Source organism: Pecten maximus, chromosome 9, assembly GCF_902652985.1.
Source record: "Pecten maximus chromosome 9, xPecMax1.1, whole genome shotgun sequence".
NCBI classification, from domain to species: Eukaryota; Metazoa; Mollusca; class Bivalvia; order Pectinida; family Pectinidae; genus Pecten; species Pecten maximus.
Genome location: NC_047023.1, coordinates 4108036 through 4135218, shown reverse-complemented (window position 1 = coordinate 4135218; position 27183 = coordinate 4108036). Strand labels below are relative to the sequence as shown.

The following is a 27183-nucleotide window of genomic DNA, read 5'->3' as shown; positions in this document are numbered from 1 at the left end:
GTATATATACAAATCTTTCTGACCGTCATGGAGAGTCACGTAGTTATATTAGGTGCCGGTGTGGTCGGATTGTCCACCGCCATCAATGTCCAGTCCATCCTTCCAAACGCCAGAGTGACCATCATCGCTGAGAAGTTTGACCAGGAGACCACCAGTGATGGAGCAGCGGGTATATTTCGCCCCAATCTGGAGCTGACACCATCCAAGTCGAGCCAGCAAGCACGGTATTCCAGTAGTTAGTCTACACATACCAATATATGTAGTACAGTAGTTCCGATATGGCTGGAATGTATGGCCTGCCTATAGGCTGTTACGGTGGTACCAGCTATACGCGCACTATCCCGGCTATATTGACATACATTTGTAAATCGGCTAAAACGTACACTGGCACGTGCCTTAGTTCTACTTTTGGAACTAAACGCTGTCCGTTAGTTAGGCTTCCTTACATGTAATGAACGTGCATGTCATGTACATATACATGTATATATATATATATATATGTTAATGAAGAAACCTAAACTCCACAGATTATATATATAATAGTTACCTCCACAGATTATATATATATAATAGTTACCCCCACAGATTATATATATAATAGTTACCTCCACAGATTATATATATAATAGTTACCTCCACAGATTATAGATATAATAGTTACCTCCACAGGTTATATATATAATAGTTACATCGACAGATTATATATATAATAGTTACCCCCACAGATTATATATATAAAAGTTACCTCCACAGATTATATATATAATAGTTACCTCCACAGATTATATATATAACAGTTACCTCCACAGATTATATATATAATAGTTACCTCCACATATTATATATATAATAGTTACCCCCACAGATTATATATATAATAGTTACCTCCACAGATCATATATACATATATAATAGTTACCTCCACAGATTATATATATAATAGTTACCTCCACAGATTATATATATAATAGTTACCTCCACAGATTATATATATAATAGTTACCTCCACAGATTATATATATAATAGTTACCTCCACAGATTATATATATAATAGTTACCTCCACAGATTATATATATAATAGTTACCTCCACAGATTATATATATAATAGTTACCTCCACAGATTATATATATAATAGTTACCTCCACAGATTATATATATAATAGTTACCTCCACAGATTATATATATATAATAGTTACCTCCACAGATTATATATATAATAGTTACCCCCACAGATTATATATATAATAGTTACCTCCACAGATTATATATATAATAGTTACCTCCACAGATTATATATATAATAGTTACCTCCACAGATTATATATATAATAGTTACCTCCACAGATTATATATATAATAGTTACCTCCACAGATTATATATATAATAGTTACCTCCACAGATTATATATATAATAGTTACCTCCACAGATTATATATATAATAGTTACCTCCACAGATTATATATATAATAGTTACCCCCACAGATTATATATATAATAGTTACCCCCACAGATTATATATATAATAGTTACCTCCACAGATTATATATATAATAGTTACCTCCACAGATTATATATATAATAGTTACCTCCACAGATTATATATATAATAGTTACCTCCACAGATTATATATATAATAGTTACCTCCACAGATTATATATATAATAGTTACCTCCACAGATTATATATATAATAGTTACCCCCACAGATTATATATATAATAGTTACCTCCACAGATTATATATATAATAGTTACCTCCACAGATTATATATATAATAGTTACCTCCACAGATTATATATATAATAGTTACCTCCACAGATTATATATATAATAGTTACCCCCACAGATTATATATATAATAGTTACCTCCACAGATTATATATATAATAGTTACCTCCACATATTATATATATAATAGTTACCTCCACAGATTATATATATAATAGTTACCTCCACAGATTATATATATAATAGTTACCTCCACAGATTATATATATAATAATTACCTCCACAGATTATATATATAATAGTTACCCCCACAGATTATATATATAATAGCTACCCCCACAGATTATATATATAATAGTTAGCTCCACATATTATATATATAATAGTTACCCCCACAGATTATATATATAATAGTTACCTCCACAGATTATATATATAACAGTTACCTCCACAGATTATATATATAGTAGTTACCCCCACAGATTATATATATAACAGTTACCTCCACAGATTATATATATAATAGTTACCTCCACAGATTATATATATAATAGTTACCCCCACAGATTATATATATAATAGTTACCTCCACAGATTATATATTCAATAGTTACCTCCACAGATTATATATATAATAGTTACCCCCACAGATTATATATATAATAGTAACCTCCACAGATTATATATATAATAATTACCTCCACAGATTATATATATAATAGTTACCTCCACATATTATATATATAATAGTTACCTCCACAGCTTATATATACAATAGTTACCTCCACAGATTATATATATAATAGTTACCTCCACAGATTATATATATAATAATTACCTCCACAGATTATATATATAATAGTTACCCCCACAGATTATATATATAATAGTTACCTCCACAGATTATATATATAATAGTTACCTCCACAGATTATATATATAATAGTTACCTCCACAGATTATATATATAATAGTTACCTCCACAGATTATATATACAATAGTTACCTCCACAGATTATATATATAATAGTTACCTCCACAGATTATATATATAAAAGTTACCTCCACAGATTATATATACAATAGTTACCTCCACAGATTATATATATAAAAGTTACCTCCACAGATTATATATATAATAGTTACCTCCACAGATTATATATATAATAGTTACCCCCACAGATTATATATATAATAGTTACCCCCACAGATTATATATATAATAGTTACCCCCACAGATTTTATATATAATAGTTACCTCCACAGATTATATATATAATAGTTACCCCCACAGATTATATATATAATAGTTACCCCCACATATTATATATATAATAGTTACCTCCGCAGATTATATATATAATAGTTACCCCCACAGATTATATATATAATAGTTACCTCCACAGATTATATATATAATAGTTACCCCCACAGATTATATATATAATAGTTACCTCCACAGATTATATATATAATAGTTACCCCCACAGATTATATATATAATAGTTACCTCCACAGATTATATATATAATAGTTACCTCCACAGATTATATATATAATAGTTACCTCAACAGATTATATATATAATAGTTACCTCCACAGATTATATATATAATAGTTACCTCCACAGATTATATATATAATAGTTACCTACACCGATTATATATATAATAGTTACCCCCACAGATTATATATATAATAGTTTCCTCCACATATTATATATATAATAGTTACCTCCACAGATTATATATATAATAGTTACCCCCACAGATTATATATATAATAGTTACCTCCACAGATTATATATATAATAGTTACCTCCACATATTATATATATAATAGTTACCTCCACAGATTACATATATAATAGTTACCCCCACAGATTACATATATAATAGTTACCCCCACAGATTATATATATAATAGTTACCTCCACAGATTATATATATAATAGTTACCTCCACAGATTATATATATAATAGTTACCCCCACAGATTATATATATAATGGTTACCTCCACAGATTATATATATAATAGTTGCCCCCACAGATTATATATATAATAGTTACCTCCACAGATTATATACATAATAGTTACCTCCACAGATTATATATATAATAGTTACCTCCACAGATTATATACATAATAGTTACCTCCACAGATTATATATATAATAGTTACCTCCACAGATTATATATATAATAGTTACCCCCACAGATTATATATATAATAGTTACCCCCACAGATTATATATATAACAGTTACCTCCACAGATTATATATATAACAGTTACCCCCACAGATTATATATATAACAGTTACCTCCACAGATTATATATATAATAGCTACCCCCACAGATTATATATATAACAGTTACCTCCACAGATTATATATATAATAGTTACCTCCACAGATTATATATATAACAGTTACCTCCACAGATTATATATATAATAGTTACCCCCACAGATTACATATATAATAGTTACCCCCACAGATTATATATATAATAGTTACCTCCACAGATTATATATATAATAGTTACCTCCACAGATTATATATATAATAGTTACCCCCACAGATTATATATATAATAGTTACCTCCACAGATTATATATATAATAGTTACCTCCACAGATTATATATATAATAATTACCTCCACAGATTATATATATAATAGTTACCTCCACAGATTATATATATAATAGTTACCTCCACAGATTATATATATAATAGTTACCTCCACAGATTATATATATAATAGTTACCTCCACAGATTATATATATAATAGTTACCTCCACAGATTATATATATAACAGTTACCTCCACAGATTATATATATAGTAGTTACCCCCACAGATTATATATATAATAGTTACCTCCACAGATTATATATATAATAGATACCTCCACAGATTATATATATAATAGTTACCTCCACAGATTATATACATAATAGTTACCTCCACAGATTATATATTCAATAGTTACCTCCACAGATTATATATATAATAGTTACCCCCACAGATTATATATATAATAGTAACCTCCACAGATTATATATATAATAATTACCTCCACAGATTATATATATAATAGTTACCTCCACATATTATATATATAATAGTTACCTCCACAGATTATATATACAATAGTTACCTCCACAGATTATATATATAATAGTTACCTCCACAGATTATATATATAATAGTTACCTCCACAGATTATATATATAATAGTTACCCCCACAGATTATATATATAATAGTTACCTCCACAGATTATATATATAATAGTTACCTCCACAGATTATATATATAATAGTTACCTCCACAGATTATATATATATATATAATAGTTACCTCCACAGATTATATATATATATATAATAGTTACCTCCACAGATTATATATATAATAGTTACCTCCACAGATTATATATATAATAGTTACCTCCACAGATTATATATATAATAGTTACCTCCACAGATTATATATATAATAGTTAAGATTATATATATAATAGTTACCTCCACAGATTATATATATAATAGTTACCTCCACAGATTATATATATATATAATAGTTACCTCCACAGATTATATATATAATAGTTACCTCCACAGATTATATATATAATAGTTACCTCCACAGATTATATATATAATAGTTACCTCCACAGATTATATATATAATAGTTAAGATTATATATATAATAGTTACCTCCACAGATTATATATATAATAGTTACCTCCACAGATTATATATATAATAGTTACCTCCACAGATTATATATATAATAGTTACCTCCACAGATTATATATATAATAGTTACCTCCACAGATTATATATATAATAGTTACCTCCACAGATTATATATATAATAGTTACCTCCACAGATTATATATATAATAGTTACCTCCACAGATTATATATATAATAGTTACCCCCACAGATTATATATATAATAGTTACCTCCACAGATTATATATATAATAGTTTAGTTTAAACATATTTTATTGACATAAAATGACAAAGGGATTGGTCGGTAAGTTTTGCCAACTTATTGATGACCTTTCCCGCATAAATGACATATGATAATATACAGTGGTCACATGATGATATGTACAAATATTCAACAATATGATAAACAAAAGATGATTTATGAATTGTCTTTCTTAAAAAATAAAAAAAAGGTTATAATTTATTAGGGATGGAAAAAGAGAGAGAGAATGAGAGACAGGCAGGAGGAGAGAGAGGGGGGGGGGGTGACAATAGTTTTGTATAGCTTGCAACAAGTAAAATTAATGAACTGAGATTGTGTTTCCGATCCTTCCCGACACAGACGACACTTGTTACACTATTCACTTTCCAATCTTTCAGCTGTTTCAAATGTTCATCACATCCCGTGCGTAAGTGGCTTTCTCCTGGTTCCGTCCGCTCTTCCAGTTAACTACGTTTCTCAAGTGCCGTTTGGATCCGGAAGGACCAGAAATACAACCTACATTTTTAGATGGATTCAATTGATCCATTGTTGTCCTTACACTATATATAAAGTACGGATAGATAGGACACTTTTGAAGCAAGTTTATGAACTAATAAGATTAAGAAAAGGAGAGGAAAAAGGGAGGGGGAGTAAGAAACGGCAGCTAGTCGAATCTACCCGACCTTCTCAGGAAGTTTTGCACAGCTTTGGCGATTTTTACATTGTCATTTGGTGAAATATTAGGATCACCTTTACAAAGAACATCGATGTTGGCAGGACCGTACCATGATATTTCAGTAATAAGTGTTCTTCTTAAATTGGCATACAAAGGACAGATAAGGAAAAAATGATAGCAATCTTCACAGGGATGCCCACATTGACACTCGGGTGAATCTACGAGATTAGCTCTAAAAAGATCATAGTTTAGTGTGCTAGCTCGATTTCTCAGTCGACTGTGGATAATATTTAAATTCCTAGGTCCATAGTTTATAAAATGCTTACTATATAATATATTGTTTGCTGTCATAGATTTCTTTACATTTGACTTAAAAGAACTTAGAGAAGGCGAGTTTCTAATAGTGATATTCAAGTCGTTCCAGAGTTTTGACGTAGAGGGAAAGAAAGAATTGTTTGAAAGTTGTAAACGAAAGTGTTGTTCTCTCAAAAGATGTGCATTTCGCAAATTGTATGGAATTATATTTCCAATATACATTGGCAATAAGTCGACGAGAAAAGTAGGTGACAAATTATTAACTATAGAATAGAATAAAAACAGTTTCCGAGCATCCCTTCTCTTCGCAAGGGGTAACCAGCCGGTTTCTTGATATAAGAAATCTTTTTTTGTGAATATGGGCAGCCCTGTAACTATTCTCGCAGCTTCTAAATTTATTTTTTCCAATAGCAATAAATTTGTTGTACCACAGTTGTCCCATACTTCGCAGGCATATTCGAGTAGAGGTCGAATATAAGTAAGATACATTTTTTCTAATGTATTCCTATTTAGGATAAGTTTTAATTTACGAAGTGTGGCTATATATTTATTAACTTTTTTAACCATATATTCAACATGGATATTCCATTTACAATCATTAGAAAAAACGACACCTAAGTGTTTATGTTGGTTAGTGATTTGAATTGGGGTATTGTTGAATGTTAAAGATGGGATAAATGGAAGTTGCCTATTTGAGATAACCAGGGCCTCAGTTTTAGTAGGATTAAAGGACATTAGCCATTCTTTAGACCAGACTTCAAGTTTAATAAGATCTGCGTTTGCGTCTGCTTCAATAGTGTTTAAGTCATGGGACGAATAAGAAAGAGAGGTATCATCTGCAAAGAGTCTAGATAGGGAAGAAAGTTCACATGAAATATCGTTTATATAAAGAAGGAAGAAAAGTGGACCTAGAACTGATCCTTGAGGGACACCAGCATTTATAGTCTTACGCGAAGATATAGAATCATTAATAAAAACTGATTGTTTTCTATTCGACAGATAACTAGTTATCCATCTTAGAAGAGGTCCTGAGATACCATAATTGTTAAGTTTATGTAGAAGACCTTTGTGCCACACACGGTCAAAGGCCTTTGAAAAATCACAAAAAATTAAAATCGAATGCTCATAATTTTCTAATGATGTAATTATTGAATGATATAACTCGATAAGTTGATGTGTTGTGGAATGGTTTGGTAGAAACCCGGACTGATATTTATAAATAAGGTCATTTTCGATTAAGAAATTATAAATATGTTTATGTACTACACGCTCAAATAGTTTACCTATACAACTTAGCAGTGAGATAGGTCTGTAGTTGGAGACAATGCTTGCGTCATTAGCCTTAAAAATAGGCATGACATGCGCAATTTTCCAATTGTCAGGATATATAGAGGAAGACAAAGAATAATTAAATATAAAAGATAGCGGTATAGCTATTTCACTGGACAGTAGTTTTAACATTTTGTGGCTAATTCCGTCAGGGCCAGACGCCTTATTAACATCTAGATTATTTATAATATCTTCAACTTCACTGTAATCTATATGTATTTCTGATAAAATAGAATCAGTCCGCCTCTCAAAAGCTGGCAATGGTTTATCTATATCATTTTCAGGTAAAGTACACACAGAGCTAAAGTAATTGTTTAGTAATTCACATTTTCTATCATTGTCGTATATTATTTCGTTTGTAGTACTATCTAGTAAAGGGGATATATCTGGGTTTTTTTTTACTTTTAAGAATATTCCCAAGAAGTTTCCAATACGTCTTAGGACTGTTAGTACTTTTGTCTATAACTGTATTTATATTATCATAAAATATTTCTTTAGCCCTCTTGATCATATTGTTTACTCTATTTCTCATATACTTATATTTATTTTTGTTCGACTCGGTTCTATTATTGAACATTATTTTTTTAAGTCGATCTCTTTTTCTCATATTACGTCTAACTATTCCATTCATCCACGGTTTATCACTATCGCGTACTACTATTTCTTTGGACGGTATACATTTGTCAACGGCATCAAGGAATTTCTCAGTAAAGAAATTACACATTTCATTGACATGTGATAGGTTCGCAAATCTGTCAAGCCATGGGATACTATTAATCATGACTTTCAGTTTATCAATATCAGTCTGATCATACAGCCAAACCTTTCTTTTAAAATAATGTTTAATTTTGACAGGGATATTTATAATTGCAAAAACAGCATCATGGTCACTGATGGTTCGCTCAATTTCAATAACATCAGAAAAAACGACATTAACAGTATCACTTACAATGATCGGGTCAAGTAGTGTAGAGGAGGTATCGGTTTGTCGAGTAGGTTCGGTAATAACATTAGTTAAATTATAATTGGACAGGATATCACACAGATCACCTCTGATAGGCTTTAAAAAATCAATATTTAAATCACCAGTAATTATTATATTGGGCGTTTCTTCGAAAGCAATATCAATCGAGTGTCGTAAATTCTGCCACAAACCAGTACCAGTATAAGAGGGTGGTCTGTATACGTTACAAATTAGATACAAGGTATTACGAAATTTAATTTGAGACCATATTGTTTCATCGTTACCAAATTCAAGATCGATTCTTCTCTTGGCTACAAGTGATTCAGAAAAATATATGGCAACCCCTCCCCCAAACATGTTTCGATCTTTACGAAAGGGTTCAGAAAAACCACTGATATTAATATCGGAGTTTGGAATGGAGTTATCGAGGTGGGTCTCAGTTATACATACAATATCAACATCATCTGTTAGGGAGCACAAATGTTGAACCTTATTTCTTAAACTTCGGATGTTTAAATGGAGCAAACTAATGACACTGGTAGCCGAACTGTTATTAGAGTTGGGCCCGGGATTTGGGTGAATATCCCCAGCTATTAATAAAATAATTAAGGTTACATTGTATGGATGATGGATGTAATGGGACAACTGTAGTAGCAAAATATATATCCTATGGAGACAGTTCAGATTGGAGATAGCTGTTTTAAAAACTTTGGAGAAATCATTATTGAAGACAAATGTGACTGGTATACATGCCAACTTACAATAGAAACATCCTATGGCAGCTCTCCAGGCGCAAACATCATTACCTGTCATGGAGGGTCAAAAATAAAATTCTCTAAGCATTGATGGAGGTCTGCCATAGGTGACCGCGGTGCATACGTATATACTGGGAAGGAGGGGGAGACCGAGCCAAGCGAAGAAAGTACACAGAGGAAAAGGAAAAAGATGAATGCCATTCGGAAGGCGAGGCAGACAAATGTAAAAGGAGGTAATAAAGAGAGAAGAAGATAAACAAGTACAGGTAAGTACAGGTAAGTTACAGCAGATACTCAATGGAGTATCCGGGTTGTATGGTGGGTATTATGTTAAGACATATTGATACAAATGAAACGTGGACATTGAAAATAAATTGAATAAAAAAATATATATAGTTATGTTGGGAATATATCATTCGGTTGTATACTTAGTAGATACAATGAATAATGATTTAATTAAAATTTGCCAAAAGAGCAATGATCAACACTAGAATACTAAATTTTAGAATAGTTCCTCACGATTGCTTTACAAGAACTGGTAACACGTAAGATTTAAACAAGACTGACTGTAGCAGAAAACCAGCTAGACACTAGAACGTTTTACGGTGCACTTATCAAAATTTTGAACTTATTGCTTTCAAACAATTAGACTGATATATACATTGTTCATATTTACATTAACCATATTTAATTGATATAATATATTGTAACTATATACATGTCACGGCTAAATGAAATCACGCACGTGGGCGTGCACCCTCGATACTCATGCACACACGTGTACACTGTACCTTACTCACACATCACATATCTTACCTGCTTGCATTGTATTTACATTTGACATAGGATTTGAACGTGTCAGAAAGACTTGAAAAAAATACAGCTTACATATTCAATAAGTTATTATTGTGTAAGCATTTTATGTCTAAGTTGTCACACTAAAGCAGTATGCATCACCAAACGCCATCTGGATAAATGCAATCAGGCAAGGTATGCTTGAGTAAACACTACAGCAAAGGCGCACACATACACTAGTATGTCTTCCACGACGTCCGAGCGTTTCAGACATCAATTACCGAGATCAATTACATTTACTGACATTACTGCACGCGTACGTAAAATAATCTATCATCCAGAAGGTGAGACTGGGGCAACCCGAAGTCAGTGGTTTATCTTATTGAGACACTAGCAATAATAATGGTAATATGAAGGCAACAACACAAATTGGTCGAAACAATTCGACTTATATAGTGGAATGAGTATTATATACGAGGTAGTAAAAAAAATTGTTCTCACAAAGATTACAATGTAATTTACAGATGTACGTTGTACCTTATTTTAGACGATCATACACACGGTTACCGATTACAACATCTCATCTAAGATTAGTATACCTATGGTTTATAAACACATTTACAAATTGTCACAACACAATATATCTATATTCATTGCAGAGACTGTTCGATACTTCAAAAATCATAGCAAACTGCAGGATGGAATCATTGGGTTGCAGAAACGACGTTTGGATTTGGGCGATACTGAGATTCAAGTGCCGTCACACACGACTCGGACTTGATTAGAACTTTTTGAGAAAATTCGCTTACTTTATAAAAAATGCGACCGTCCATTGTCCACATGGAATAAATATGTTTGTCTTTGCGCAGTTTGTTGAGTCGGCCTACAAGGGAGGATCTGTGTTTTGTCAGACTTTCGGTAATAAAAATGTTATCAGCTTGATTTTTGCACAGTTTTTTATTCTTAAACACATTGTATCGGTCTGAGTAGCGGACGAAGCGCGCGATGACCGTCGTTTTTCCATTCCTGACTCCTCCAAGGATATGGGTCCTGGAAAGGTCGTTGCGGCTGATGTTGACGTCAATTATCCGAGCAATGTCGATGACTGCCTGATGGGTATCAAAGGCCGAAATATCACCTCTAGGGACTGGGACGTTGTGGAACTTAAGCGCAGTGCGCCTTGAATACTGCTGTTGTTCCTCTAAAGCCGTTCGGAGATCGCCTAACTCCGTTTTTAAGTTCTGTAACTCTGATGATTGAGTTTGTATTATATCAACAAGTGGTGCTACCTTCGCATTAACTTGCTCAGAGATAACAGTGTCAAGTTGAGTATTGTCGCGTATGGCGGCATTCACAGCACTATGGATAAGGGGCTGGATGGACTGAGAGAGTGATTGTTCAATTGACGTAGCGACCATCGTGGCTATGGTAGGGGCCAGCATTTGGGCAAAATCTTGCATAAGTTCAGGCGAAAACATGGATTCAACCATACTCGGTGTGCCCGATGACTGTTTATTGTCACATATGGGGACATGACTGTCCGTCAACCCAAAATCGGAACGCTTGTTTTCCATCAAATATGGGGACAGTGGGCTAGACATTTGCTTACGCTTATCTTTTGAACTATAGCTATCACTCACTGGGGTTGTAAAAACTAGGGCTTGTTCCGGGGTGATTCGTAAACCTTTATCGTCGTTGGGTGCACTCACCCTGCTCTGCTGGTCATGATCACAGGTGCCTGACTCGTTTTTATAAAATAATAACATATAGAGTACATATAAATGAGAAAGGTTCTGAACTCCCCCAGGCTTGAAATCTGATGTATTTATTTCTAAGTACCGTAGCTTCGGTTGTATTGGGTGGATATTTTCGAAGTAGGACTTAAATTGAAGAGAAATGGTCAATCTTTAAAATAAGCCATAACATGTTGTCGATTTCTCGATATTAGTTTACGAAATCGGGCGTGAAACTTCAAAATCCCCTCGATTTTGTTTAGTCGGACAAGTTGACGTAACGGGGTCACCACACTTTGACTCTATTGGACATAGCTTTAAATACGAAGTCCACGGGTTAATCACGAGGTACGCTTCATCAGATCACCGAATACAACTATTACATACACTTACTTTATGTATACGAGCACCCTATCGACGGCCCCGGGACTTTTTATGCATACTGATAGCAGATTTTCCACTTGAGTAGCCATGTTGTGTCAGCCGCGGTAAATTTGAACAAGCATTCTGATTGGTTCAACACATTTTCTATAACCAATCAGAATGCTTGTTCAAATTTACCGCGGCTGACACAACATGGCTACTCAAGTGGAAAATCTGCTATCAGTATGCATAAAAAGTCCCGGGGCCGTCGATAGGGTGCTCGTATACATAAAGTAAGTGTATGTAATAGTTGTATTCGGTGATCTGATGAAGCGTACCTCGTGATTAACCCGTGGACTTCGTATTTAAAGCTATGTCCAATAGAGTCAAAGTGTGGTGACCCCGTTACGTCAACTTGTCCGACTAAACAAAATCGAGGGGATTTTGAAGTTTCACGCCCGATTTCGTAAACTAATATCGAGAAATCGACAACATGTTATGGCTTATTTTAAAGATTGACCATTTCTCTTCAATTTAAGTCCTACTTCGAAAATATCCACCCAATACAACCGAAGCTACGGTACTTAGAAATAAATACATCAGATTTCAAGCCTGGGGGAGTTCAGAACCTTTCTCATTTATATGTACTCTATATGTTATTATTTTATAAAACGAGTCAGGCACCTGTGGTCATGATTAGCCATATCTAGGACGTATACGTGCACGTGGAATGTTCGATAGCGGAGTGACTATATTTAGAAATGGCCGCTCTATAGGTAGTTGCACAGATCACAAAAGTTGACAATATTCCAGATAGTCCTAGATTTGGTCAAAACTATTTTCTGCAGTTAACAACTGAATGTTCATATACACTTACTTGCTGTAAGAAACACAGAAAAATGTCCATACGTATCCGTATTTTAGAAAAAATGTTCGCACCACACACACACCGGTCAGCTCAGTTAGGGCATCACGTGATCCACAGATTATATATATAATAGTTACCCCCACAGATTATATATATAATAGTTACCTCCACAGATTATATATTCAATAGTTACCTCCACAGATTATATATATAATAGTTACCCCCACAGATTATATATATAATAGTTACCCCCACAGATTATATATATAATAGTTACCTCCACAGATTATATATTCAATAGTTACCTCCACAGATTATATATTCAATAGTTACCTCCACAGATTATATATTCAATAGTTACCCCCACAGATTATATATATAATAGTTACCCCCACAGATTATATATACACATATATAATAGTTACCCCCACAGATTATATATATAATAGTTACCTCCACAGATTATATATATAATAGTTACCTCCACAGATTATATATATAATAGTTACCCCCACAGATTATATATATAATAGTAACCTCCACAGATTATATATATAATAATTACCTCCACAGATTATATATATAATAGTTACCTCCACATATTATATATATAATAGTTACCTCCACAGATTATATATACAATAGTTACCTCCACAGATTATATATATAATAATTACCTCCACAGATCATATATATAATAATTACCTCCACAGATTATATATATAATAGTTACCCCCACAGATTATATATATAATAGTTACCTCCACAGATTATATATATAATAGTTACCTCCACAGATTATATATATAATAGTTACCTCCACAGATTATATATATAATAGTTACCCCCACAGATTATATATATAATAGTTACCTCCACAGATTATATATATAATAGTTACCTCCACAGATTATATATATAATAGTTACCTCCACATATTATATATATAATAGTTACCTCCACAGATTATATATATAATAGTTGCCCCCACAGATTATATATATAATAGTTACCTCCACAGATTATATATATAATAATTACCTCCACAGATTATATATATAATAGTTACCCCCACAGATTATATATATAATAGTTACCTCCACAGATTATATATATAATAGTTACCTCCACAGATTATATATACATGTACATATATAATATTTACCCTCACAGATTTGGGTATATGCTACCCACCTTACTATATACACAATCGAGAACGGGGCATTTAGAAAAGTACTAATATATGTTAATGAAGAAACCTCTATGCACATAGTTGTTGTGATAGTGACATATTATATGTTGGACAAAATGGTTGTATCTCCATGTGCTTTAGCTTTATTTGCTCAGGATACACAATCGCTTTTTGTCACGTGTTTAAGTTGTCACTTAATTAATCTTTAACCAAATGTTACGTAGAATTTATTGGGTGCCTGCTCGCGTGTTCTAATAGTCTCGTGGACGGACTGGCAGCCTAGTACACAGCGTTATCTGTAGCAGTGGTGTATATATACAAATCTCTCTGACTGTCATGGAGAGTCACGTAGTTATATTAGGTGCCGGTGTGGTCGGATTGTCCACCGCCATCAATGTCCAGTCCATCCTTCCAAACGCCAGAGTGACCATCATCGCTGAGAAGTTTGACCAGGAGACCACCAGTGATGGAGCAGCGGGTATATTTCGCCCGAATCTGGAGCTTACACCATCCAAGTCGAGCCAGCAAGCACGGTATTCCAGTAGTTATTATACACATACCAATATATGTAGTACAGTAGTTCCGATATGGCTGGAATGTATGGCCTGCCTATAGGCTGTTACGGTGGTACCAGCTATACGCGCACTATCCCGGCTATATTGACATACATTTGTAAATCGGCTAAAACGTACACTGGCACGTGCCTTAGTTCTACTTTTGGAAGTAAACGCTGCCAGTTAGTTAGGCTTCCTTACATGTAATGAACGTGCATGTCATGTACATATATATATATGTAATATACTTCCGGTTTTTAGTAATGGTCAATATGCAATTGTGTAATTTGGTGAAAAACTTCAAAAACACATCTCAATAACTTAGAGATCCCAGGTTATGATCTTTACTGAATATCATGCCCAAGCAAAATGCAATGGACTATTAAGTTTGTTAATATAACCTTGACGCATCTGCAAGGTGGTGTTAACATAACCTAATTTAGATTATACGATGCCTCCTATTTTATGGTGAAAGACACCAGTTTAAGATAAATGAATTATAAAAAAACACTTAATCATTGACGATGTAATATTTAATCCCTGAGCATTTCGAACTATTCTCTATACAACGTACGCTTGCTCTGCCTTGCTTGTGTCAAACAATGACGCATCTTCGCTAGCCAAGGCTTAACGACACGTTCGTTGAGTGTAACGTAATCAGAATCCTTGGCTAGCGAAGATGATAACGACGTAGACAGTGCTATATCTCCCATGTCCAGCTCGTCTGATAACCCTTACCTGTCGAATACCGTTTCTTTACTCATAATATATCCAATGATGACTGTATTTGAGACTTTAAACAAAATTATAATTTTGGATCGATGCCTATGAAATATTAAGTGTTTACTTTTGAAATCATAATAAGTCTGTAGGTCTTGTGTATAATATACAGTAGGCGAAAAGCCAGTCAAATTGTCAGCCAGCAATTTCTAGTTAGTTAGGATTTATTAGACATGTATATTTAAATGTGACATTTCTCTGCACAGCTGTTATCGATTTTTCGAAATACAAAAGTGTTTTCTGAATTACCTAGTGCTGTACACACAACCAGGTATTTGCCGCGACTGATTGCGAGATATGCTGCCATAACACCAATTGATATACTGATTTTCCTTCCCAAACCTATCGTACTCCTAAAACACAATTTTCAAATATTTTATTGCATTTCGTTATTTATTCATATGTGCCCATTCTTGCATTTCGTGTTTCAGTTCAATGAACTGAAATGAAATATTTTCATCTGTTGGTACACAATATCGTCGGTGTAGGCATATAGAAAACGAATAATACATTTAATCATATTTAAGGCAACTTCTTTTAAAATTCAATATTTGTGAACGAATGTACACTTCAATGCAACAACATTATACGCCGTACACAGCACTACAACATTCAACTGCCCTGCAGGTAGGGCGTAAGAATTGCACCTGCAGCACCCATTGCATGATCGTAAGAGGCGACTAAATTTGGGATCTTATCTTTTCTCTTCTTTCTGAACAACTTTCTTCTTCCTCATGTCTCCCTTGACAATGCCTCACTTTTGGCCTTTTCGCCGCTGTGAGGAAGGCTTTGGGTTCTGTCTTTAAAAATAGTAGTTGCTGCTCCTTCTTAGTGCTCAGCATATGAAGGAGTGGGACGACTGGTTCGTCCGTTGGTAGTATAATGTGACCGGTTAGGGTGTCCTGCTGGGTCTCTTCGGCACTATGCTTCAGTGAGGTGCAATATAAATCAGCAAAAGTTCCGGCCTATCACAAGGAGAGTTAACACGAACATACCGCAGCCTCCCAAAACACACATACGCACTCGCCACACGCATACATGTACATGTCGCACGCACGGGAGGCCGTCCTTAAATGACCTTAGCTGTTAATAGGACGTTAAACAAAATAAACCAAACCAAACAACATTCAAAGTCACAGAGGGTCAAATAAGCCAAAATGTTTAAACGACTTCTCAATATTAGACCTGTAGCATGCTGACAGTGGAGGGCTACCTAATTTGTTCATATGAATGACCTTGACCTATTATATATTCAATTTACATGGGTCATATAAGCTTAATTTTTTTTTAAACAACGTCTTGTTAATAACCAAGAGGTTCAGAGTGTCAGACCAGATATGTGTCTATAGCATGCTGGGGTAAAGGACTACCAAGTTTATTTAACGAAACCTTGACCTACATAAAAGGTCATACGGATCAAATTTGTATAAAAAAAAACAAAAAAAAAACATGACACGTTTTATAAACAAACGCTAATAATGTGCACTTTCCGTGTGTGTGTTTATGTAACACGTTAGCGAGTTATGCGATGGTATGCATGCAGTTTATTGCTTATATATTTGACGTGATATATTTGTTTTTCTTTATATTCACCCGAGCTCATCTTTTTCATCTTTTCATTCAAAGGAAGTGGCTTCAGAATTCCTTCGATTGGTTTGACCATATATGGCAGTCAGATGAGGGACCGGAAGCGGGCGTCATCCGGGTATCTGGATACCAGTTTATGAACGAGGAAGTGGCGGTGAGTTCGCGCTAGTGGTGGCCATGATGGATCAGAAGATATTTAGACAATCATAGCCGCCATTAACATGAAAAAAATCTATTCAATTCTCATATTTACGTTAGAGTGACTTGAAAAAAGATAAAGAACAGAGTCATTTTTAAATTTGAAACTTTTGATAACTATACGAAAAGTTGTTGAATTAATTGAACAGCCGGTGATCCCGCCAATTCACCATCGGTTTACTGTGTCCTTCGGCTCCGCAAGCTCCAGTCGATTTTTTTTTCTTTTTATTCAAATCAGAAAGACACCAAATAACATGAAATATAATAATTCGTGTTAAATTCGAATTATTTTATAAATAGATGACGAAGAAAACACAATTTACGGAAATGAATCGGGGACTATTTTTCAGACGTAATAATATTTAACTGATGCACGTGAAACGATATTTTCATACTGTATTCATTTAAGCATCGAACTGTTTTTGTATGGTATTTATGATCTATTTGAATGCCATAGCTTTGCAAGCAAACAACATAATAACATTTTAACGCTTAAATTTACATTCCTTTTACTTTTTTTATTTTCTAAATGCTATAATTCATATTTAAAATTCATAATTCCTGCCTTACCGACAGTCAGAAGATTTTTTGTCAGTAGTTGGAACAGCCGGAACATGGGCGCGTGCTTTTTGGCAAACAAAATAGTACATGGATTGTTTTTTTTTTTAAACTCAATTTTGTTAATCATTTTGTTATCAACGTAATGCGCAAATGGAATCTTTTTTATAACAAATAATGATTAACAAAATAATAAGTCGTTAAACTTAATTATCCTGGATATTGTAGTTCCTGTTTGTGTTGTATTAATACGCTGATATGAGTGTAGCGCGTGATGGATGGCATTTAAACGAACATCAATGCCAGAGCTGCCAAACAGAATATATATGGTGACAATCCCAGACAAATGTAAATATAGTGTTTTCATGGTCAAATGTTTGTTGTTTTCACTTGTTATGTTCATACAAAGAATCCACAATTAGAATGTAAATATTAACCATGAAACCAGGGCTCTTCACTGCATGACCTCTGTTTGTCCTCTTGATCTTGAACCATTTCCTCCTTTACCTTCGTCTGTTTTTCTGGACTGATTTGAATTGCATTCATGCCGTTGGGACCAGTTTCTAGCTCGACCTTGCAACACATGTAAGGGTCTCTTCTCGTCTTTTCAACAGCTTTGTCAAAAAAAGTGTTCACCCTTCGTCTATCCGGATTGCAATCCTGCCAAGCTGTCTTACAATCGTCGACGTTTAAACGTATCGGGAAGCTGTCGAAGTAATTTTTTTTCGACCATGTTTTCAAGAACTTGTTCGGCATACAGCCGATGATACTCGGGTATTTTGTCACAGTATACACTATACAAACGAACACGGATAAGTCGAACCATCCGATAAGTCGAATATTTTGCTTGGTTCCGTCGACTTCGACTTATCCGAGTTTTACTGTAGTTCTTTAACAGCCTTCTGAACTTCTCTGCACGTGATGTTCTCTTTTGCCTCCTTCATGACCTGGGTTACTGCGCTCATCCAGATACTTCGGGCACAGGCGCCTGCTTTTGGTTAGTATTAATAGGAAAAATATTAGACCCTACTCATACTAAGATTAGGGGCTGATATTCATTTTCTATTAATACTGTTCAAGCATCGCTTTCTTCCCCAAACCTTTCTATTATAGCGGTAGCAGGATGGGTCAGATTATCCATGCCAGATTAAGGATGGAGTGTAGTTCTCTCAAATCTTACTTGTTCCGTAGAAATCTTATTGGCAGTCCTCTCTGTCCATGTAATAACGGAAACGAAACTAATGACCACTTCTTGTTACGGTGTCGTCGTTACTCTCAACTTCGAGCTTTTTTGGTTTGTTTTTGTTTAACGTCCTATTAACAGCCAGGGTCATTTAAGGACGTGCCAGTTTTGGAGGTGGAGGAAAGCCGGAGTACCCGGAGAAAAACCACCGGCCTACGGTCAGTACCTGGCAACTGCCCCACGTAGGTTTCGAACTAGCAACCCAGAGGTGGAGGGCTAGTGTTAAAGTGTCGGGACACCTTAACCGCTCGGCCACCGCGGCCCCTCAACTTCGAGCACGTATCTTTATTGAAATAACCTGTTCTATCACAACTCGAGTACTGTTATTTTGGAATGATGAACTGACTGATGATCAAAATGCTCTTATCTTCTTATGTGTTCAAAATTTTATAATCAGCTCTGAGAGATTTGACTGATGCTCATACTCCTATTTCCTGTCTGAATTATCTTTTATCTCATTGCACGGTTGTCCAAAACTTTCTGTTCTCGTTGTTTCAGTGTCAAACTATTTAATTGACATGCTGAACCCCCTCACAACCCTTTTCCACTTTCCTCTCCCACTTTTTTTCTGTAATTACGTTAATTACTGTAATTACGTTACTGTTTTTCGTATACATATATATACATCAACTACATCATGCATCATTTAAATTCATGTGTTTATTGTACTGGAGACAGATCTTACATAAGTGTTTAACACTTGTTTCCGAATCCAATTCATCCCTAGTGTGTTCGCTGTATTGAATGTAAAGGATGTATATTGAATAAAATAAAGTTTATACTAAACCCTTCACAATAGCTTCCACAACCTTTTCATCATTTTGTTTATAGTTGTATGTATTATCTGTGTATACAGTTAGTAGACATATATTTCTATAATTAGATTTGTAGTATGTACAATGTATTTGTGTTTTGTATAGTTTTGATACATTTTACATATTTATATACATTTGTGTATACAATGTATATTTGTATGTATTTTTGTTATGTATATGTATTATGTATTCGTATGCATTTGTATGTATTTGTAAGGAGAGGAATTATACAGATATTTCACCGTTAGATATACACACATTGTTTGCATCTGTATGATGTATTTGTATGATGTATTTGTATGTATTTGTATGTAATTGTATGTATTTGTATGTATTTTTGTATGTATTTGTATGTATTTTTGTATGTATTTGTATGTATTTTTTTGTATGTAATTGTATGTATTTGTATTGTGTATTTGTATTTGTATGTATTTGTGTGAAGTATTTGTATTTATTTGTATTATGTATTTATTTGTATTTGTATGATGTATTTGTTTTTCTTTGTAATTAGTTGTATGATGTATTTGTATGTATTTGTATGTATATGTATGTATTGTATGATGTATTTGTATGTATTTGTAGCTCCCTATACATCGTCACATGGATTATGGATTCTCGGTTTTATCAAATGAAGAATTACAACGCTTACCTGTGGGCAAAAGATACAAGTACGTGTTTAAATATATCACCGTCGCAATAGAAGACAGTTTGAACATTTACATATTTACTTGAATTTTACAAAATAGATGTGATTAATAGAAATGGATTGTATCTTATCTCTCATTATTTTTATTGTTGATTTGAAATGCAATATGTCTGCCGTGGGAGCCATTTAGATATATTTTGAACTTAGCACACATTTCTCGATAAACATTGTCCTGGCCAATCGTATACACTACTGTTTTAGATTTTGGGATGACACATATTTGTGACGCGCTCCATATTTTTGACTTTCTTCACCAAGCACGCTTCCATCCGGGCCAACAAGCGTGATTAATATAAGTTCATCAGACTTGTTTCGCTATTGTTGTAAAAAAAAAACTTGGCTGAGAGGAATAAAACATCTCACTCAAATGTTGAAAAACAAATTGTGTTGACAGGTACGGTTGGTGGTATGATACCTTGATGGTGGAATGCCGGCGATATCTTCCATGGTTGATGAAAAGGTAGGTTCCTGTTCAGAATGATATAAGTATTGATAACAAAACTTTAATAAACGTTAATGACATACGTTATTTATAATCCTAAATTTAACTTAAAGCTTCATGTTCTTAGGGCATGTGGTGTCTGCTTTTGAAGTTATTTTGTGCTTCAAAAATTTGTTGATGACGAATAAATTTGATTATATAAGCGATATACTCTGTTAAAATTAATCTTGCTTAAACAATGTTGTCGGTTCGCCTGAAGTGCTAATATTTCAGATTTCGCAAAAATGGAGGGTATGTTATTAGCCAGAAAATAACATCTTTATCTAAAGTGAGTATATTTATATATTTATATATGACTTTATTTGACCCGAGATAACATAATAGTTATGTATATTTTACATAAGTATGATACATTTATCTACATTTATATATATATAATACATTTACAATAAAATAGAGATATATGTATTGAGATAACTTTCAGTGTAATCGCCTTGATCTACAGTGTATGTAGTATCGTAGTGATTTGACAATTACAACAAAGTTGTACAGTAGAAACATGTATTATTATGTATGTTTCTTGGCTACAGTTACAAGATACTAACCATTTGTGCTGTTAATAATTTACTTGGAATTCTATATATTTGTTTTTTGTTACTTATCACTGAAAACGCCAAGAAAATTAGTATTTTGTGAATATATCAATAGACTCGAATTGTTCCAAGGATTGATAATGATTTAATTTGATATAATATATATTCTTTTCCTAGATCCCCACAAACGTGGCAGTTTGACATTTGTTCTGTTTTATTGATCCGCATGTGTGTGCCGTTTACCTGGTAAATGTTCTGTTTCTAGATCCCCATGTGTGTGACGTTTACCTGATAAATGTTCTGTTTCTAGATCCCCATGTGTGTGACGTTTACCTGATAAATGTTATGTTTCTAGATCCCCGTGTGTGTGGCATTTACCTGGTAAATGTAATGTTTCTAGATCCCCATGTGTGTGATGTTTACCTGGTAAATGTTCTGTTCCCGATCCCCATGTGTGTGACGTTTACCTGGTAAATGTTCTGTTTCTAGATCCCCGTGTGTGTGACGTTTACCTGGTAAATGTTGTTTCTAGATCCCCATGTGTGTGCCGTTTACCTGGTAAATGTTCTGTTTCTAGATCCCCATGTGTGTGCCGTTTACCTGGTAAATGTTCTGTTTCTAGATCCCCATGTGTGTGACGTTTACCTGGTAAATGTTCTGTTTCTAGATTCCTGAGTGCGACGTCGCCGTGAACTGTCTGGGGTGGGGAAGTCGGCAGTTGTTTGGAGATACAGACATGTTTCCTGTAGCAGGACACACACTTAGGGTAAATCACAAATCATCTCTAAAATTAGACCAATGACAAGTGGTACGTGTTATTACTTTAAAATCTTACAGTGAGAACATCGTAAGCAAACAGTGATACACTTAACCTCACCACAGATATTTCATAAATATCTTGGCACGTTCTGTCATACTTTATTTTAATATGCTGTGTAAATTGCAGCTTTTGAAATCAATATACCCTACAGTCGATGTTGATTTCGATCGTACAGTACTCGGATTGTCCAGAGACCTATATACTAATTTAGTATATAGGTCTCTGGATTGTCCCTGATAATTAGCAATTACTCCAATTAGGGAAAATTCAGTAAATGAACATAAACAAAATCAAGGTTTATTTATAAACCATACCACGTCGACAATATGTTTATATTTTTAGGTGAAGGCACCCTGGGTGAAACAGTTCTATGTTCTAGGCAACGGAGATAATTTCATCTACCCTGGGTAAGTCGGTATCGCCCAGTTTGTACCCGTATGTCATAATGTGGTCCATCTACCCTGGGTAAGTCGGTATCGCCCAGTTTGTACCCGTGTGTCATAATGTGGTCCATCTACGCTGGGTAAGTCGGTATCGCCCAGTTTGTACCCGTGTGTCATAATGTGGTCCATCTACCCTGGGTAAGTCGGTATCGCCCAGTTTGTACCCGTGTGTCATAAGGTGGTCCATCTACCCTGGGTAAGTCGGTATCGCCCAGTTTGTACCCGTATGTCATAATGTGGTCCATCTACCCTGGGTAAGTCGGTATCGCCCAGTTTGTACCCGTATGTCATAATGTGGTCCATCTACCCTGGGTAAGTCGGTATCGCCCAGCTTGTACCCGTGTGTCATAATGTGGTCCACCTACCCTGGGTAAGTCGGTATCGCCCAGTTTGTACCCGTGTGTCATAATGTGGTCCATCTACCCTGGGTAAGTCGGTATCGCCCAGTTTGTACCCGTATGTCATAATGTGGTCCATCTACCCTGGGTAAGTTGGTATCGCCCAGTTTGTACCCGTATGTCATAATGTGGTCCAAATGATATAACCTACATCATTTCAAATACAATTGTGATTGGCTTTATATGATGTGCATGGCATTGTTTTTGTTGGCAGACAAGACGATGTGACCTTGGGGGTGACACGAGAAGTTGGTCAATTTGAACGTGACTACAACCCAAAAACCTTTAACCGAATTCGTGAGATATGTCACGAGGTCCTACCTTCCCTCAAGGTACATACTTTACAGTCTGTGTGTATTAATATCTTAGCGAGGAGCGACACAGGGACCTGATAATCCTAGCGTGGACCGACACAGGAACTTGATAATTCTTACATACTCTGTGTATTTAGATATATTCTAGAGCAAACCGGCAGGGACTTGATAATTCTTACATACTCTGTGTATTTAGTTATATTCTAGAGCAAACCGGCACAGGGACTTGATAATTCTTACAGTCCTGGTGTAGTTAGATGAATCCTATTGCATAATGGCAATGACACAGGGACCTGCTCATTTGTTTGCCTGTGTATTTAGACCGATCCTAGAGTTAAGCAATTTTAGACATTCTTTACAACATTTGACAAAAATTCATCCCTCTATGATGCTAATTATTTAATACCTATAGTAAGGTTAGCATATCACTCTGGTGTTTTTGTATGTATAGAATGCCCCTGAGGTACGCCGGTGGGTCGGAATACGGCCCCACAGACATGATATCCGACTGGAACAGGAAACCATCAAGGTGGACGAGAGGACTCTCCGGGTATGTCCAAAGGAAAAAGTTTTTGTTTATTATGGGGTGGTACTAGGAGACCTTGAGTAATCTGTTTTAACTTGGCATGCTCGATTCCTCCATAACTGTCAGCAGGTTTCAACAACTTAATATCACTCAATTATATTTCTCTGACATGCAACACATATCACTCGTCAAAATCAAATGTTTGGTTTAAACATATTTTATTTGCCTTTGATTGGTTCATAATGACAAATGGGATTGGGGCTAATTAAATGTTTGTACTTTGATTGTGTACAGAATTTTCGTCTACACAGATTTATTATGGATAATATTGTATATTATATGTAAGTAATAACACTTGTGTGACCGACCGTAGTGTTATTTGAGTTTTATGAACATTTTTTAAAGTTCTGTAAGGAAGCGAGGAGTTAATTTATTATTTTCGTATTTTTTTTTATTTGTTAACTGACTGATTGCCGATGTTATCAATACATAGAACTTGGTACCATGTTTATGTCCTGGTTGTTTAAAATGTTTCCTGTTTTAAGGATTATTATGTTAATATTAGATCTTTGAGATGTTTCCATGGTTTCATTACAGATCGTCCATAACTACGGTCATGGTGCTAACGGCGTGTGTTTTAGCTGGGGAACGGCACTGGACGCAGCTCGGATGGCGGTGACCAATGTCAAGGTCAGCTCATCAAGGTTATGAAGGACATAGGTCTTGGCCAGCTCATCAAGGTTATGAAGGACAGAGACCAATGTCGAGGTCAACACGTCAAGGTTGCGAAGGACATAGGTCAAGGTCAGCTCATCAAAGTTATGAAAGACAGGGACCAAAGGTCAACACGTCAAGGTTGTGAAGGGCGTGTCAATGTCAAGGCCAATTAACAATTTTATGAAGGACTTGAATACGATAAACAAGAATTGTGGTCCAAATTGTATCCAGCTTCAAATGTTTGACCTGTATGTACAACCTCCAGAAACTTAGCTAGTTATTACTTCGAACCTGAAATCATGTGCCTTTGTGTATAAAGAAAATTTCTATTTGTATGCCCATGTCAAGGTAAACTCAATGTAAACTTGTAAATGTATCCATAAAAAGATATTTTATATACGTGTCTGTGTGACGATAATTTTCATTGTTTATAAATATGATTTATTTTTATACACGTAGCTGTGTAAATATAATTTCTATACACGTGTCTGTGTAAAGATAAATTGTGTAAAGATAACTTCTATACACGTGTCTTTGTAAAGATAATTTCTATACACGTGTCTGTGTAAAGATAACTTCTATACACGTGTATGTGTAAAGATAATTATTATATACGTGTCTTTGTAAAGATATTTTTTCTAAACATGTGTTTATCTAAAGATATGTTTTCTAAACATATGTTTGTTTAAGATTATTTCTCTAAACGTGTGTCGTAAAGATAAATTATATACACTTATCTTTGTGAAGATAAATTCTATACACGTGTCTGTGTAAAGATAAATTCTATAAACGTGTCTTTGTAAAGATGAATTCTATACACGGGTCGGTGTAAAGATAAATGTTTCTATATACACGGGACTGTTTTAAGACAATTTCAGTTGATTTGGGATTAGGTAAAGATAGTATAAAACTGTGATTGTGTCATTGAATATTTACGTACGGTTGTCTGTAAGTAACCATCACTTCTACACATCCCAACACAAGATATACTAACTACATATGCTGTATTTCTAAATATTCACGAATCTTTCGAGGTCAGGACGAATCTGTCGAGGTCAGGACGAATCTGTCGAGGTCAGGACGAATCTGTCGAGGTCAGGAAGCGAAATCAATCTGAAGGCTCTACATTAACTGAACATGTCAATTAAAGTTATACTGAGCAGAATGTCGTTTGTGATATTTGTGTGTACTGTTATTCTATACAATACTCATGTAGTGGTTACCAGGTACCAAATGTCCTGTCTGGACCACAGGCGCTTGCATAGAAAATGTGATTTTCAAAAAAAAATTATTTGACAGTGGTATGTGTAATCTGTTAAGCTCAAGGCCGGAAACTCCGCCACGAGCGAAACGGCACCCCATCTCACTTCAATCGACTAAAAAACACATTTATTCAAACTGACACGGTGCACACTATATGCCACCGTCATCAGGAAACATTCATCTTTAACCTACCGTGTCGCTCAATACGAATTGTTACATCCAAAACACAATAATCCGTGAAAGCATCGCCGAATTCCTCGCTCTGAACGCCATTTTCAAACGGCTCCCTCAGCCTGTCCAGATTCTTCATTTACATACGAAGTTGAAAGGTCATGTGATTGTATAATCGGCTGCCGCCAGGTGCACTTATTGGGGTCATCTCGGCATACTTTATTTTACATGTGCATGTACAGGACGTCGTTTGCGATATCACGGACTAATAAGATAGCATGTTTTAATGCCATGCAGTGATGAGATCGTCCTTTTCTTTTCTTCAACTGCATCATTTCGGTAGT

General features: G+C 34.6%; 1 protein-coding gene across 7 annotated transcripts; it reads left to right on the top strand.

The window, feature by feature from the left end:
* On the top strand, positions 1-26570 carry LOC117334628 (D-aspartate oxidase-like). Of its 7 annotated transcripts, none has more exons than XM_033894343.1 (11): positions 14624-15244; positions 17672-17786; positions 21029-21114; positions 21547-21612; positions 21868-21922; positions 22855-22953; positions 23350-23414; positions 24063-24180; positions 24614-24712; positions 25286-25392; positions 25429-26570. In XM_033894343.1, the coding sequence occupies exons 1-11, from the start codon at positions 15048-15050 to the stop codon at positions 25433-25435; spliced, it is 1014 nt and encodes a 337-aa protein (XP_033750234.1). In that variant the 5' UTR covers positions 14624-15047; the 3' UTR covers positions 25436-26570. The 7 variants fall into 7 exon arrangements, 6 of the variants coding, with proteins under 6 accessions (XP_033750233.1, XP_033750237.1, XP_033750236.1 ...); XM_033894344.1 differs by having other exon boundaries at positions 25286-25408; positions 25487-26570; XR_004534204.1 differs by having other exon boundaries at positions 14626-15244; positions 25286-26439; positions 26500-26570.
* The last annotated feature ends 613 nt before the right edge of the window (positions 26571-27183 follow it).

Bases quoted from the DNA above. Each gene is read 5' to 3' on its own strand.
- LOC117334628 (XM_033894342.1), top strand. From the start codon at position 28: ATGGAGAGTCACGTAGTTATATTAGGTGCCGGTGTGGTCGGATTGTCC. The intron at 21,613-21,867 runs GTAGGTTCCTGT...CTAATATTTCAG, and splicing joins CTTCCATGGTTGATGAAAAG to ATTTCGCAAAAATGGAGGGT. The intron at 21,923-22,854 runs GTGAGTATATTT...TTCTGTTTCTAG, and splicing joins AAATAACATCTTTATCTAAA to ATTCCTGAGTGCGACGTCGC.